Below are 17,263 nucleotides of genomic sequence, written 5' to 3'. Positions count from 1 at the left end.
TTAAAAAAATGTTTTTTCATATGTAAATAAGAATATTACTTAGTCATTATCACTGATTTAAAACATTTATTACATTTTAATAAAACAGGGACATAAAAGAATTTCTTTAAAAAATTAGAAATTGTTACATTTATTTAAAAAAAAAAAATCAATGTGTACATGGAGAACAGAGACATCAAGTTACATCTACATACACCCAAAACAAAATCCTTACACTTTTAAAGATTTTTTTTATACATGGAATAAAATATATAACAAACCTGTGCAAGATGATCACTAAATCAGTTCGAGTAAGTTGTTTTAGTAGACCTAAAGGGAGCAGTATAGAATGTGCAGAACAAGAAACAAGGCACCAAGTGAAATTAAACATACAATTGAAAAGGAGCGATGTATCCTATGTGATGGAGATGGATTATTTGGAGAAAGGTGAGTGAAGAATGTTTGTTGGGAGGTGGTCACGAGGATGCGCACTCCTCATATGGAGATTCATAGATATCCATGGGGGGACAGGTGCAGACGAGGTGCTGGTCGCCATAGATGTCATCAATCCTCGAAATTGTGGGCCAAAACTTGGTTTCAGGTCTCACGAAAGGCTGCAGTAAGGACAAAAAAAATATGTTTTTTTCTAAGTTGTAATGTATATAAATGTTTTGTCTTGAATATTCCAAAGGCATAAGATACATACCATGGGGAAAGCAGCAGACTCCCTAGAGTAGGGTCTGTCCCACGTGCTTGAGGCAATGCATGCCAGAGAATGAGGAGCCATCTGTGAACAACATGACTTGGATAAATTCACTATGTTGGGCCTTTATGGCCAACCACTGCATTGTTCAGTGCTCATTTATTGCAGAATACTTAGAGCAATTAACTCAACCATACTGTGATTGCGTACCTTCAATGGGTTAACTCTAGAATCCATTCTCCCTGACTCAATATCTGCAATTTCCTGTCGAATGGCCAGCAGGGAGTCACAGAAACGGTCCAGCTCGGCCTTGTCCTCTGACTCAGTGGGTTCAATCATCAGTGTTCCAGCCACAGGCCATGACATGGTAGGAGCATGGAAACCTAGTAAATGTTTCAGAAATTAGTACATTACTAATAATTACTACCTGTACATGATTAACTACAGAGGAAAAGCTGTGTTGGCGCTTCTCAAAAGTTTATAATCCTGTACCATAATCCTGTAGTCTTTTGGCAATGTCCACTGCCTCGATGTTGGCCGTCTTTTTGAACGGCCGAACATCCAAAATAAATTCATGAGCAACAAAACCTGTAAAGAAAGTATTTGTTTTTCAGAAAAAAATCTCCACTAAAAATCTCAAAACTATCAGAAAATATAATGACACTTTACGTATTAACTGTTATCCACCTTTAGAGCCCCTGAAGAGGACCTTGTAATGGGTTTCTAGTCTCTTTGCCATATAGTTGGCATTAAGGATGGCCACCTCTGTTGCATGCCTTAGGCCATTAGCACCCATCATCTACAAAAACATTACAAAAAGTTTATTATTATCTGTGCTACACTGATTTATTATAAGTTCTGACTTGATGTCTGCAATTTCCTGTCGAATGGCCAGCAGGGACCTGGCTGACAGAGTGGCATTACCTTTATGTAGGCCCAGGAGATGGGCAGGATGGCACTAGAACCCCAGGGGGCAGCACTGATGGTGCCTAGTGAACTCGTGTTGCTACACTGCATGTTCACCACTGGGTGGCTTGGCAGGAATGGGGCAAGATGCTCCTTCCTGAAACAGAATGGTCAAGTTTATAGCACAAACTTAATATTGGTATGAATTTAGCTGAGTCTATACATTGAAATAGAACCTAAAAAAATACAAATTGTATTTATAGCAACAAGACATTTAGTGTGTTTCTTCATTATCACAACAAAAATGACAAAAACTGAAAAAAAAAAAAATATATATATATATATATCTTTGCTCATTTTTATTGATATACACGGTGTCCCATAAGTCAAACATCACAGGGTTAATGTATATATTTTTTTATATTTTTACAGACCATGATGTATCTGAGCATGAAAGAATGAATCCAAATAATTCTACTCAAAGGAAATCAAACAGATCATACTCCATTTTCTCCATTTTCCCCCTATGATTATGGACTTAATGAGACACCCTGCCTGCCTGATCATACACTGCCTTCGTTAAATCAAGTTTGAAAACTATGATGGTCACGGCAAAAAGTTCTCTCCAAATGTCTTCTTCTGTTGATTTTAAAATGATTCTGTATCCATCTGTACATTTCAGATTGCTGTCTTGGTGCAATATACAACCACAATATTTTCTGTCGAAAGTGCAGTGACGCAGATATGAACCTCAATACTTGACATGACAACTCATTTTAGACAGAGAAAGTTGAACTTACACTCCAATCGGGCCCATTCCAGGGCCTCCACCGCCGTGAGGAATGCAGAAGGTTTTATGAAGATTCAGGTGAGAAACATCCGAGCCATAATCTCCTGGCCGACACAATCCCACCTGGTAGAAAAGGTCACAACATGAGCATACAAATTTTAATTATATGCCAATATTATATGCCAGTATATTGGAATCTTTGTTTCCTCCCAGGCATGTTCGAACACTTTTAAAGGATGTTATTCTCACCTGTGCATTCATGTTAGCTCCATCCAGATAGACCTGTCCGCCATTCTGGTGAATGAGCTCACACACTTCACTAACATTCTCCTCAAACACACCATTAGTTGAGGGATATGTGATCATTATGGCAGCCAGGTTTGCTTTGTGTTTATCGACCTGTGGATGGAAAAGGTGAAGAAATCTCAATAATGAAAGGTCCAATATGAAAGGCAACTCCATGTTATAAACAAAGTACTTATTATAGATTCGTTTCAGGCTTTATATCCTCTGACACTCCAAATTTGGGATTTATCAGCATACCTTAACTGATAATATTCAGGCTTTGCATCACTCACACTTGTAGCATTGTAGCACCCTTGTAGCCTTCAAACAGCATTTTCCCAGGATACAAAACAGTGGTGTATTTCTACTGATGGCCACTTTGTGTAATTGTGTAGCCAAGTATTTGTAATCAGCTACTCAATAATCAGACTCAAAACAGTCTGATGCATGTGTGAAATTATTTTGCATAACATCTTCCTTATTAGTAGACAAATTGGCAGCTAAATAAATAAATAACCAAGTACACATTATATATTAAGCCTTACAAAAGCATTATATGCCCTACCGGATAATATTTTTCCTCCCTGTCTGTGCATGGTGATAGAAGCCAAACGTCATTGCATTCAGGTGGACCAACACAGAAAAACAAGATTCTTATGTAGTATAGTCCTGTACCATTGCCTTCAGGTGAGCCACATCAATGCTGCCATCTTTGTCCACTTCCACGACCTGGACTTTCATGCCAGCCATCTGAGCGCTGGCAGGGTTGGTTCCATGAGCAGACTTAGGAATCAGACACACCTGAGATTTAAACACAGACAGTAAGCTTAGACATTTTCAGAGCTGTGTGGACATGACACTTACATTTACATTTTTTATGGCATTTGACAGACACATTTAAAAAAGGAACTACAATATATACAAGGCTAAAATTAGAATAGGTCAGGACTGGTCAGCATTGTTACTGTGCTAAATAAATGTTATTTTTAAAACCTGTGCTTAAAAATAGTAAGCACACAACCATCCCCAAACCGGCAAGTTCACTAGTTTTGTAATCGTTAAAATCAACCTATATACAACTTGTACAATAGCCAAAGTCTAACTTGTATCATCAAATCTATCAAAGCTATTAGAGCTCTGAGGACATCGAAATCAAACTTATCAGTGCTATGTGGACATCATAAACACAACATCCTTAATAAGACTGCAAAAGTGACTCCAAAACCAAAGACTATTTAACTGTACAAGGACACTGAGGCACAGAAACCTGTTCATGCTTCATGATCACTAAAGACAAACTAAACAGTCGTTGCCCCTGAGGGTATTAATGTTTTTTTTTTTAAACCACCAAATATGGAACTTTGCATGGAGGCAAATAACTGCAAACTCCTGGAATGTGCTGGTTGCTGTATATATTTGCTCACCCATGGCAGTTTGGACCTTGGCTGTTTCAGGTGTACTGTCCACTATCGAAAGCACAAGATGTGCTTTCAAGTGAGGTGTTAAACCCCAGATTACAAAACAATGGAACAAGTGATACAGATTATCTTGAATACCCTGTGTTTCTTCCCCTGGCTCATGAAACCATCATCTGCTTGTGCAAAGTATTCAGTCCTGACGCTTTTATCATTGTCTGACCATTTATTCAGTTCAGAAGATGCACAATAGATTAAAGTTCATAAGTTACAACATATCAAAGAGCTGAACTGTTAAACATGAACAATTCCATGACAGTAATCAATTTGTGGGTTCATCAGTTATAATCAAACCAAACTGGCTGTTGTGTAATACTCCTGTCCTTATCTCTTTCCCAGTGCAAACAGACATTCTGATAATTCTTAGAGGGATAATCTTCTGTAAAGACTGTATCTGTTCCCAGCTAGTCATGGCTTTCCTTTTGTTCTGGGACTTGATCGATTTAAGTGGGCTCTATTTTAGATTAGTTACCTATTGACTACATGTTTAGACACTCACACTTCTGTGGGATTCTCCTTTGGAGTTCAGATAGGCTTTGATAGCAGCCAGGCCAGCATACTCTCCCTGAGCACCACTGTATGGAAAAGAACACAACATTCAGACGCGCACGCAACTCTGCCTCAGCAGATCACAGTTCAAAGTTCTTAAGGACAACATCTCAATGAAGATAAAGTACAGCAGGAAAAAACACTGTATTAAGTGTTAAGACAACACAAGCACAGATTGATTAAGACAGTGTTCACCAAACATTAACAGCCATCATACCACAGTGCCATTTAATTCTTCAGTGAACTCGTTCAGATATGTTATCATTTCAATAGTAATAACTCACACTCATAGCGACTTGTATGGCAGACAGTCTACATAACCTAAGCCTAATGCTAAGTGGATTAAAAAAATGTATTGATAATTAACAAAGAAAACATATAATCTTTGGAGACATTTATTTAACATTTATGGAAGGAGTCTCCAATGTCAGCACTTTGTAACAGCAATTTTTCTGCAACAAATGAGTTTCTAGGACAGAGGACTTTTCACTTTATGGTTTTTTGGTAACATGACAAGCTGTGTTTTATTTTATTTTATCTTATTAACTTCACAAGAGAGAAAAAAGAGAAGCTGGTAAGAGAAGTTCATAGCTGCTCTAATGTAAGTCAAAACAGGAACTAACTTCTCTGACTAATGGATGTTCCACAATGTAACAGTAAAGTAAAATGGGATAAAAAGTATGATGTGTCCTTCAATAAACAGAAGATAGCGATAATTGGCAAATTGCTGTTAGGACATACTGTTATAGGAAAGTAATCAACTTTGGGGTGGTAACACATCACAAAACACCTAGTCTTATTTTTATTACTTACTTAATTGACTTAACTGTCCACAGGAAGAACAACTGGATTCATTTTAGGACTGTGCTATTGATTAAAAATTAAATCAAAGCCATTTAATCCACCGTAACAAAACCACATTGTAAAGAATGACGACTATATACAATGGATATAAAAGTCTACACACCCCTGTTAAAATGGCAGGTTTTCGTGAAGTAAAAAAAATTTAAACTAAGATAAAGCATGTCAGATGTTTTCCCACCTTTAACATCAAATATGATCAGAAACTTTTTTAGGAAAAAAAGAAAAAACTTATAATAACTTAGTTGCAAAAGTGTACACACCCCTAAACTATTACTTTATTGAAGCACTTTTTGATTTTATTACACCACTCAGTCTTTTTGGGTAAGAGTCTATCAGCGTGGCACATCTTGACTTGGTGATATTTTCCCACTCTTTCTTGCAAAAACACTCTAGATCCAGTCCACTTCAGGTCACCCCACAGATTTTTTTAGTTGGATTCAGGTCTGGGCTCTGGCTAGGCCATTCAAAAACATTGATCTTCTTTTGGTTAAGCCATTCCTTTGTTGGTTTGAATGTGTGCTTTGGGTCATTGTTGTGCTGAAACTACAGCTTACTATCAGGCACCTGAAGGTTTTGCACTAAAATTGACTGGTATTTGTAGCTATTCATGATTCCCTCCTCCATGATAAAAGACCCAGTTCTGGCTGAAGAAAAGCAGCCCTCAAGAATGATGCTACCACCACCATGCTTCACCGTGGGTATGGTGTTCTTTTGGTGATGTGCTTTTTTGTGCCAAACATACCTTTTGGCATTATGGAATTATTATAACTTTTAGAATCGGTCTCATCAGACCATAACACATTTTGCCACATGGTTTAGGGTGATTTATTTGGGCTTGGATGTTTTTCAAGCCCAAATAAATCACCCTAAACCATGTGGTTGACTTCCGTCTAACCGCCCTACCCCACAGCCCAGACATGTGAGGAATGTGAGAGATTGTTGTCACATGCAGAAAGTAATCATTACTTGTCAGATATTCCTGCAGCTCCTTTAATGTTGCCTTAGGACCCTTAGGACTCAGCCTCCCTGTTAAGCTTTTCTTGTCCTTTTGAATAATTTGGAGGGATGTCCTGTTCTTGGTGATGTCACTGTGGTGCTCCATTTTCTCCACTTGTTGATGATGGCCTTCACGGTGTTCCATGGTATATCTAATGTTGTGGAAATTCTTTAATACCCCTCTCCTGATTGATACCTTTCGATAAGTAAGATAATGTACATGCTTTATAAGCTCTTTATGGACCATGGCTTCAGCATTCAGATGAAACCAAGATGATGTCAATAAAATCCCACAGAAACAGCTGGTCTTTATTTGGGGTTAATCAGAATAATTTCATTGAAGACAACTAGATGATAATTACTTCTGAACATGAGATTGAATGTGATTAGTTCATTCTGAACACAGTAACATCCCAATTATATAAGAGCATGCACATTTATGCAACCAGGTTATTATAGCTTTTTTATTTTTCCTATTTTTCCCTAAAATGTTTCTGATTGTTTTTCACTTAATTTCTATATGTTCTAATTTCAGATTGAAGGTGGAAAATGTTCTGATATGATTTATCTTAGTTTCATTTTTTTAATTCACAAAAATTTGCCAGCTTAACAGGGCTGTGTAGACTTTTTATATCCATTGTAATTCCACAGGATATCAAACAGTTTTATTTAGCTAAATTTAAGGGAAACACTGACTATTGCAATTTGCAATCTTTGTCATTCCCTACTGACTGCTACTGAAAAAGAGTGAAAAAAAAAAGAATAGTAATTATTATTATACTATACTATACTAAATCATTGAAGCCATCATTGCAGGAGCTGCAGTGCTTACCTGTTTGGTTGAAAGGAGATCTTGTCATATCCTGTGATCTCACAAAGATCCTTTTCTAGTTGCTGGAAGAGCTGCTGATAACCCTCTGCCTGCTCCAGCGGCACAAAGGGGTGGATGTTAGCGAACTCCCGCCAGGTGATTGGCTGTCAATGAGTAAAAAAAAGCGTTTTCATGAATGAGCTGGCCCAGTGAGGGTCAATAAACTGGAGCGAGCAAAGAAACTGTGAATCGACTGGCCATTTGGCGAAGAAATGGCCTACACATTCCAAAGCATGTAGGGTACATGGTCTTGGTGACGGCACACATTCTTAGATTCAAGCCAAACATAACCTTGACAACAGCACCAAAGCTATCCATGATTGTCCTGCGTAAGCCAGAATAAGCATGACTCACCATGAGTTCAGACGAGCTGTTCAGCTTCATTGTGCAGGATCCCTGCATTTAAACACAGTTTCAATGGGATGTTCACAGACATAATGAGATGTGATACATATTCAAATCAGTCTCTTAATGACTTACCAAAGGAATCATACTGTGTACAAGAGAAATGTCTTTATTCTCCAATCTTTTCATATAGCGCACAATGTTGGTCTCTGAGTGATAACTGAAAGTGCAAAACACAAATTATTTAAAAAAAAAAAAAAATGCAAATTTCTAAGCTAAAAATACAAAATTCTAAAAAAAGCTAAGCTGAACACACTGTACTGAAGCGTAATGGGAAAGCTAGTCTGGCTGTTTCTCCAGTGTGATAAACAGCATTATAAATCATGACTAAACCCACAAAGCCATCTGGCCAAGATTAGATAATATGCAAAAACAAAGCTCTGCAGGTTTATAATTTTAGGGGAAAAACTGTCATGCTTGGATGTGACCCATTCTCATTAACTAGCTGTCTATGATTAACTGTGAGAGTAGGGAAGTCAGTCAGTTATGTAGTTTTCCAGACAGGCTTTGGGACGTTATATAACATGCACTGTAATACTGGGTTGTATTTTTTATAGCCGAGTTTTGTCCGGTCACAATCTGTCATAATTATAGTCTTGCCACTGTGTTTTGCAATCTCAGATGTTATCCTGAATATTCACGTTTTGCAAAACTTGTAAATGTAATAAGTAACAGTAAAATGACGTGGATTTTTGCTGATTCTCTCTGTCATTATCTGGAGTGTGTATGACACTGATGCCCCAAATAATACAGATTTATTAGTTATTAACTATTCTGCTCTGATTCACATCCAAATGTGAATGTAAAGCCTTTCACACTGAAAGAGACGGTCTTAATACTTTGCATGAATAAATATTAAATTAGCACTTTAGGAATAATATGTGGTGTAGTGTTAAGCTGAAGACCTCAGCACAGACCTGTTGAACACTGGGTGGGTGAGGAACTTGCTGGTCCTCTTGAAAGGACTTGCTAGCAGGCCTTTGGTTCTCTCACTCATTTTTTCAGCAATAAGTTCCTGAAACAGAAATCAACACAAGTAACAGTCAGAAGGTATTGTTCACTGTTTACCAATTCCCTACTATTCACAATGCAACACCAACAGCACTGCTTGCAAGTTATCATTATATATCTCATGTTAGGCTTCTCTGGGTACTCACAGCAGAGGATTCACATCCAAACACCCAGAGCAGGTCATCCAAGTCCCTCTCTGTAATGGTCTCATCTAGAGACACTCCAAGCTGAAACCATTCAAATAAAAGTATTTTAAAATGTTCATAGAGACCTTTAATAGGAATGCATAGAGTCATACAATAATTCAATGAAAGGTCTCCTCACACACACTGCTGGAAAGGACTTACCATTCCTTCACCGTAGATTCGTAGGTTGATCTTGCGCTGTGCAGCCTTCTCCAGGACGTCTTTGGCAGCAACACCACAGTGAATCTTCAGTGTGTCAAAAAAGGTTTCATTCTGGAGCTTGTGTCCAGCTCTGATGAGTCCTGTGATGGCAGGAACATGACTGATAAGTTACAGTGACATTCAAGACAAACTTTGACTTGCGTATCAAAGAGCGAATGACTGATGACAAACCCTCAGCGAGAATCATTGTTGCTTTGTGAGTTCTTTCAGCAATGTGCCTCAAGCCTTGTGAGCCATGGTACAGTGCATACATAGCAGCCATGTTTGCCAAGAGAGCCTGAGGGGACATAATAAACAGATGAGTCACTCACACTACATATTCATACATTCATAATTTACTCTCATACTGCATTATTTAAATGTCCTACAGATAAAACTTGGCACCTGAGCTGTACAAATGTTGCTTGTGGCTTTGTCTCGGCGGATGTGCTGCTCTCTGGTCTGCAGAGCTAGACGATATACATCTTTTCCAGCAGCATCCCTGTGAATGAGAAGGAAAAAGATGTAGCCACACACAATGTGTACTCACAGATATGTCTGCAAATTGTGCACACATATTTAAAACACAAAATGGGGGATTTACAGAAACGAACAGTTTCTTAGATTTGTGCATATATTTACATGCAGCTTTAAGCATGCTTACACAAGAGTCGATGTATTAAAGATTTTGACCAGTCTGACTTCATTGGAGGATGTTGCACACCATGTCATTTGTAAAGAGTTCCATCAGAAAACAGACTGAGTCTTACAAAATGTTAGAGTTCTTTTTAGGTAACATTTGAAGCGATGTCTACATACTACACAGTATACATACAGTATATGATTAATTATGGGTGTATCCATATTTAAATGAGCAATGACATAAATGGGTATGACAGCTATGAACGATTGGTATTTATTAGCTTCACTGTTTACACTTGTGCGTATGACCTACATACACATAACTGATGAATCCCAATTTTATTGTGCATACAGGATTTCTATGTTATACCTATAACAATTTAGACCTTTTTTGTGATGAATGGGGCACCAGGTCTTTTTTTATGCAAGTTCTAATAAAGTCTCTGTAGTAAATGGAAAATTTAGCAGTGTTAACTGTTTTGACATTAATACCAAATTTATATAATTGAATTCAGCCAAAAAGAGTTTAGAAATCACCATTTACAAATGACAATTCTGAGTGCATGGTGTTCAAGTCATATAAACAACAATTCAAACAATAACAATATCACAATCTCCTATTATGAAAGCTCACCTTGTGACTCCAACCATCCTTCCTGGCATCATTCTGACCAAGTTCTCCTTGACTGAGAAGAAGGCAGCATGAGGTCCGCCATAGCAGAGAGGAACTCCAAAGCGCTGGGAGCTACCCAGAGCGATGTCCACCCCGAATTCACCAGGCGGGCGCAAGATACAAAGTGCCAGCAAATCAGTAGCGCAGCAAGCCAGAGCCTTTAATTGAAATGTAATATAAAGCAAATGAACAACTTGTATAGCAGAGTGTCAAGGGACTGTAAAAAATTTATAGACAAGGGGCAGTTGTGGCCTAATGGTTAGAGACTCGGACTTGCAACCCGAAGGTGAACCTGAAGGTTGTGGGTTCAAGTCTCAGGTCCAGCAGGGATTGTAGGTGGGGGGAGTGAATGACCAGCGCTCTCCTCCACCCTCAATACCCCCAAACTGCTCCCTGGGCACCGCAGCAAAAAAGGCTGCCCACTGCTCCAGGTGTCTGTGTGTGTGTGTGTGTACTACTGCGTGTGCACTTGGATGGGTTAAATGCAGAGCACAAATTCCTAGTATGGGTCACCATACTTGGCCACACTTCATTTCACTTCTAAGAAACTGTCAGGACATTCTACAGCCCTACTGTGCAATACATACCCCACCCTTATGAGCCCGATCCACAAGTTCAGAGAAGTCTTCCACCCTGCCTTCAGTGTCAGGGTACTGGAAGAGCACCCCACACACATCGTTTCCACTGAAGTCCATCTCATGGGGCAACTTCAGCACAGTCTTCACCCCAATGTAGCTACAAATTACGAAGGTCACAAATTACTATAAACAGCTGTTTATATACACACTGTATAGTTTAACTCAGTGGTGCGGCTCCATCAAGGTGACGTACTTGGCTCTGGTCTGAACCACTGCAATGGTCTGTAGATGACAACGGGGGTCAATGTAGAACATCCTTCTCTTGTTTTGTCTGTAGACATAAAGCAGTCAAATGAACCCCATAGGCAAGCACAATAAAGTGTAGTATTCCTAAAGCATTTGGAGGTTGTTAATTCTCTACCTGTGGCAGAGCTGCATGGCCTCAGCAGCAGCAGTGCCTTCGTCCAGCAGGGACGCATTGGCCACTGCCATACCAGTGATGTCACACACCATGGTCTGGTAATTGAGCAAACTCTCCAGACGACCCTGTGAGACTTCTGGCTGGTACGGTGTGTACTGGGTCACCCTGTCATGAGAAAAGGTTTAAACAGAAATGTATGACCTAAAATAGCAGTTAAAAATTGTATTATAGCCCTAATATGCAAAGTACCAGATGAGTAAAACAGTAGATGTGCTGTTTGGGCATTACAGTATACAAGCTTTTGCAAAAACTTGCTTGATTGCATAATTAGAGCATGAGATTTTAAAATGGGAGAAACTCAAGACATTATGTTTGAGTCATGGGATTTAACTCAAGTTCAGCATGCTATTCACATCACACAGGAATTTTAAAAGAGTTAGCTTGTGCAGCCTGTACTTGGACTGACACCCTAAAACACATGTGGAAAACATCACTCCATCTAGCATGCCAGACATATCTCTGCAAATCTCTACTAATAAAATCTCTTTCATTGCACTTTGGCTTGCTGTTGAATAACAGGCATAAAAGGGATTAGGAGGACACACCATCCAGAATTTTCCAGAAGATTTCTCTGTATGGCAGGGGGCACTGAGCAGTTGTAATAGCCCATTCCAATGTAGGACCGCCAAATCTTGTTCTTAGAAGCAATCTTTTGGAGGGACTCAAGAATTTCATTTTCACCTGTGAAGAGTCAACATAATCATTTTAACCTTAAGGTTTTAAATAAAACCATTTCATTTGATTTAACATGCAGGAACAAAAAAAAAGAAATCATGCATTCACATGAGGAAGGGTTTGTTTTTATGCTTTGTTGAACATGGGGCATTCTCCCATGTGACTCAACTGTAGTCGCAAATAGATAACCATAAATCTAACTCAACCTGACATGCAGAAAAATGCATGAACACTGCCTTTGGGACAAGAAGACTTTCATACAAAAGAGAAAACCCCTGTTGAGAAGCAGCACACTAAAACGAAAACAAGTTATGCGTCCATTTATTTAACATGGTAATGCCTCAGATCTAGTTAGATGTGTTATGATGTGTAATTATTCAAATAACTGCAGTGGGGTTATGCCAGATGTTACAACCTAAATCTGTTATTTTTCCAATAACAGCATGTTCTTAAGTGTTCCATATGATTCCTTTTTTTTTTTTTAATTTACATGTCAATATTTACATTTAATGCTGTGAAACCGGTTATTAGTCAAGTAAGGATAGGAGGATGGGTACATGTGGGCTATTACTTGGTGGCTTTTGGAGCTAGTTTAATTCTAGTTGCTGGGATGCACTGGAGCACGCTGGAATTCCCACACATTGTGGTGCAGCTTAGTAACACAGCAACTCAGCAGAGCATGGACAATACGGTAATACAGACTGAAGCACACACATTGAACGCACACGCCCGTGCTGCAAAACCTGCTAGACTCAGGGTTTGGACGGACCCAAGTCAGCCTTGTTCCAACTTGTTTTAACTACGCAATATCACACCATACAGCGTGTCTGTTACGATGAAAGGTTCTCATATTTCCATCATAAACCTCTCACACTGAAACAAATATTCTGCCAGATGATTTCTTACAGATATAGATCAGTTAGAATAATCACATTTTAGCCCTATTTTATTGACCTGGGATAAATCCATTTGATACCCCAGTTGGCTAAACTGGAGTGTGTCATATACGGGTAGCCTTTTCAAATAAGTTGTATTGTTTCCTTCCTGTACATGAGGTTACATCTGCTGTTCATGTGCAAATCTCTTACTGGATTTGCAAAGCAAGCTTTGGGCAGTTGAACCAGCAAAATCCAGTATGGGGGCATCCAAAATCCCCCATGGAGCTCTTCAGCATGGCTTGTTTTATTACTACAATACACACACACACGGAACTGACATCTGGGTACTCACTGAATGGACGCTCACTTAACGTAAAGACCAAAATCATGAACTGAAGGGATCTTTAACTGACCCGACACAAAGGTCTCCTGCCTAATATGATTATGAACATCTACACTTTTTCCATTACCTTTTAATTCAAAGAACAGTAAGCACTCTGTTCTACAAGATTTACAGTCTAGTTCAATAGAAATGCACACCATGAAGGTGAGTGTGTGGTGTAAATATATACACACACATACAGAAAAATGTTTGTATGTCAGCAAAGAAAGCAGAATATTACATAAGAGACGACTTTTCAGACAAAAAAAAAAACATAATGAAGGTTGCTGGGTTTTTCTGCAAAAATAAGAAGCAAGTGTGACAGTCAAAGTCTCCAGAAGAACTGTACCTGTTTCTGTAAGATGCTCCATAAAACTTACAGCTAATTTCCTTATAAAACTGCACACACTGTACCTGAGACTACTATTTTTTTAAAGCAAAGGACTGTCACACCAAATACTGACTTTGTTTTATTTATTATTGTTTACTGCTCTTTATAGTATTTTTTTAATGTAGAAACATTTAGTTTCATTATTTCTGAAGGCACCTTTGCTTTACAGCATTTCTTTGCATGTGCCTAAGACTTTTGCACAGTACTGTGTGTGTATATATACATATATATATATATATATATATATATATATATATATATATATATATATTATATATATAATATATATACACACACACACACACATATATATATATATATATATATATATATATGTGTGTGTGTGTATATATTATATATATATATATATATATATATATATATATTTTTTTTTTTTTTTTTTTTTTTTTCTCCCAATGCATATCAAGTCAAAATTGTGGGCTGAACAATATATCCTTAACTTCCAAGGGGGAAAAAAAACAGTAAAACTTTTTTTTCCCCAATAAATGAGACAATGCAGTTGAACAAATAGGACCAAATAGATTTCAGATTCAGTGCTTATGAAGTCTAAAATCAACTAAACTGAGGCATATGCACAGAAGATGATCCTGCTCACCCAAGGGAAACAGGTTAACATTAAGCGCGCGTGCGTTGCGCCACACTCACTGATGTATGTGATGTAACGTAAAGCTGACGCTAACCAGCTCAAACTGGCCTCGTGCTCCAGCAGCTCGGGCTGAACTTTACACTCGACTTGCCATCCTACTGTCCTACTGGCAAAGGAGTGAGGATTGAGGGCAGAAGTTCGTGCTTCTTGCACAAAAAAGCAACAAAAAACAACTCCAAATATGTGCAAAGGAAGACCTGACAGTGGAAAACAGCCAGGCTATTGGCACACAGAGAGCGTGCAGCCTACATTCTGCACACAGACACTGCTTTTTGTTTTGTTGGGTCGTCAGAAAAATCCCACGTTCACTCCTCTGACTACATTAATGCAGTAGACACTCGAGCGGGAACTCTTTTGTGTGTGTGTGTGTGTGAGTGTGTGCCAGATGCACGACCCACCCATATAATCTTTATGTCAACCAAGTCTAGAATTAAGTGATTAAATTACAACAACAAACCGCACGTGCTCCTCTGCCTCACGCACAAGCCAGTGGTGTAGTAAAGAGCAAAACTCACACACAGGGTCGTCCATTTTCAGATTCCTTTCCAGGCGAATAGATGATGGGATTGTGTTTTCTATGAGCTCTGACATGGACTGAAACCAAACACAGAAAAAAAAAATCATGTGCATCACATATCAGCCTGGACTTTTCCTAACTTGACAGGAGCGTGAAATGCACTTGGCGTCATTCTGACCTAGTTATAGAGAGAGGACAGTGTTTTCTCAACTCACCCCAAGCCGCAGAGTGTTGAGCATCTCTCTCTTCTCTTTATCACCAGGTCCAATGTGTCTTTCAGCGAAATCATCATGTCTCGGTAGGATCCTGTCAATCATCCTCGAGCCTAAAGCCGCACAGGTTCTCAGGTCGCGGGTATGTGCGGACTCATGGGAAAGTTTTGTTTTTGTTTTCTGGAACACGTTCCTCTTCCCACAGGCGCTTCTGTAGTGCACGCGCGTGCTCACCGCTCTGCGGGTCAGAACCGCCCAGGACTTCGCACAGCTCTGCATTTTACTGAACTAAAAAAAAACTGAGACAAACCTGAAAATTGCTCAGTCACACTCCTCCACCCTGCGTGACCTACCAACACTTCGCTACTGATGTGAACTTTCTCGTCTTAAAAGTGTCTAGGATATACGCCTCCTGGTTATACAGCCAGCAGCCAATCAGCAAGCAGATGCGCCAGAACGCAGAGGCGAGCCCCGAGCCAAGCCCCGCCCACTAAACCCCTCACGTGCACTTTGCTGATTGACGTCAGTGTTACAGTGACCGCGTGCGCGGTAACTTTAGACTGTTGTGGTGTGATGATGGACAGTACTTATTTGGTCATCTATAAATTATTTGGTCATCTATAAATATAAATGTATAAATACAGAATGTAACTCTTGGATGTCTGTTGGCCCTTCTGAAGCATCAAAGTGACCTGATTAAAATTTAAGGATAAATAGATAAAATTTAAAATGTATATCCTGAATTTATATATTCCTGTAAAGCTGTTTTGTGACAATGTCCATTGTTAAAAGCACTAAACAAATCAAACTGAATTGAATTGAATGAACACTTTTATTGCTCTGTTAAAATCTACCTGTTTCTCAGTTTTTGGGTTAGCCTCATTACTGCTGGTTTGGAGATATGTCCAAACAGGTGACAAATAAAAGGGAAAAAACAGTGTGTTAGTAAGGTGTTTGTGCCACTACAAGCCACCAGAACAGATTCAATTCACCTTGGCACAGATCCGGCAAGCATCTGTAAAATCTGTACTGGAGGTACAGTTAGTATTTTGATGATGGTGGTGGAGAGTGTTGTCTGACACATCGCTCCAGAATTACCGATAAGTGAGTGCCACAGCCAGAGCACATGCTTCCCATCATTCTTTACTCATCAATCAATTCAGTGAGTCCTCCTGCCCTGTGGATGGGGGTGGAGTCATGCAGGCAGAGACCACTCCCATTAGGACAGAAATGTTTCATCATAGGATAAAGGTGATCAGTCAGAAGAACTTAGTATTGATTTGTAGTGATGCTTCCCTAGTGTACGAAGACAAATTGTCATCCCTAAGAATATCAGAAATGTCCTTTAAAGGCTTAAATATGCTCCATAGTCTACAGGTGAATATGTTGGAATATGTTGTTCTTCTCTGATTTAATTCCACATTGACCATAGTCAACTTTAAAAATTTCACATGTAAGCAAACACAGCAGAACAGACTTAATCCTGAAGCCACAGGTGTGTCTCAGTTCTCTGGCAGCAGTATGTATTTTTGTCCCTAACCTACATAGTCACTTATGTTCCATCTGACCCAGTGTTAGTTATGATGTTGCTAAATAGCGACGCTATCAAATCAGCTACATTTGCCAGACACAAGGTGATAGCTTCGCAAAATTCAGGGGAACTTACAATAGAAGTAAAAGCAGAGGTAATAATCTAAGGGAACAGACCCTAATAATGTACAATGCACCTGCTGCCCCTAGTTGCTCAAAAGGAGCAACTGAATAAACCAACCCATCAGGATTTGGTGCTCTCAAGGCTTTATAAACAATTGACTTCCAAGTGTCTTGAATCTGTGAAAACTGTTTCTCAACCCAACCCAACAGAAAAGCTGGAAGACATACAGTACTGTGCAAAAGTCTTCGGCACATGCAAAGAAATGCAGCAAAGCAAAGATGCAAAATTAATGA

The 17,263-nt window shown here is 39.0% G+C and overlaps 1 protein-coding gene across 1 annotated transcript; it reads right to left on the bottom strand.

The window, feature by feature from the left end:
• Positions 1-133: 133 nt before the first annotated feature.
• gldc (glycine dehydrogenase (decarboxylating)) lies at positions 134-15,699 on the bottom strand. Its single transcript, XM_026931548.3, has 25 exons — positions 15,320-15,699; positions 15,103-15,181; positions 12,140-12,275; positions 11,535-11,699; positions 11,367-11,444; positions 11,123-11,270; positions 10,497-10,693; positions 9,626-9,722; positions 9,413-9,518; positions 9,182-9,321; positions 8,981-9,061; positions 8,741-8,838; positions 7,899-7,983; positions 7,773-7,814; positions 7,380-7,522; positions 4,638-4,713; positions 3,339-3,464; positions 2,628-2,777; positions 2,389-2,501; positions 1,607-1,745; positions 1,370-1,481; positions 1,175-1,270; positions 893-1,065; positions 686-766; positions 134-593 (listed from the first exon to the last, which is right to left on the bottom strand). Exons 1-25 carry the CDS (start codon positions 15,593-15,595, stop codon positions 456-458), a joined length of 3,075 nt encoding a protein of 1,024 aa, XP_026787349.1. The 5' UTR covers positions 15,596-15,699; the 3' UTR covers positions 134-455.
• Between the last annotated feature and the right edge of the window lie 1,564 nt (positions 15,700-17,263).

The sequence above is a fragment of the Pangasianodon hypophthalmus genome, chromosome 24 (genome assembly GCF_027358585.1).
Source record: "Pangasianodon hypophthalmus isolate fPanHyp1 chromosome 24, fPanHyp1.pri, whole genome shotgun sequence".
Classification (NCBI taxonomy): domain Eukaryota; kingdom Metazoa; phylum Chordata; class Actinopteri; order Siluriformes; family Pangasiidae; genus Pangasianodon; species Pangasianodon hypophthalmus.
This window is presented reverse-complemented; position numbering and strand designations above follow the sequence as displayed.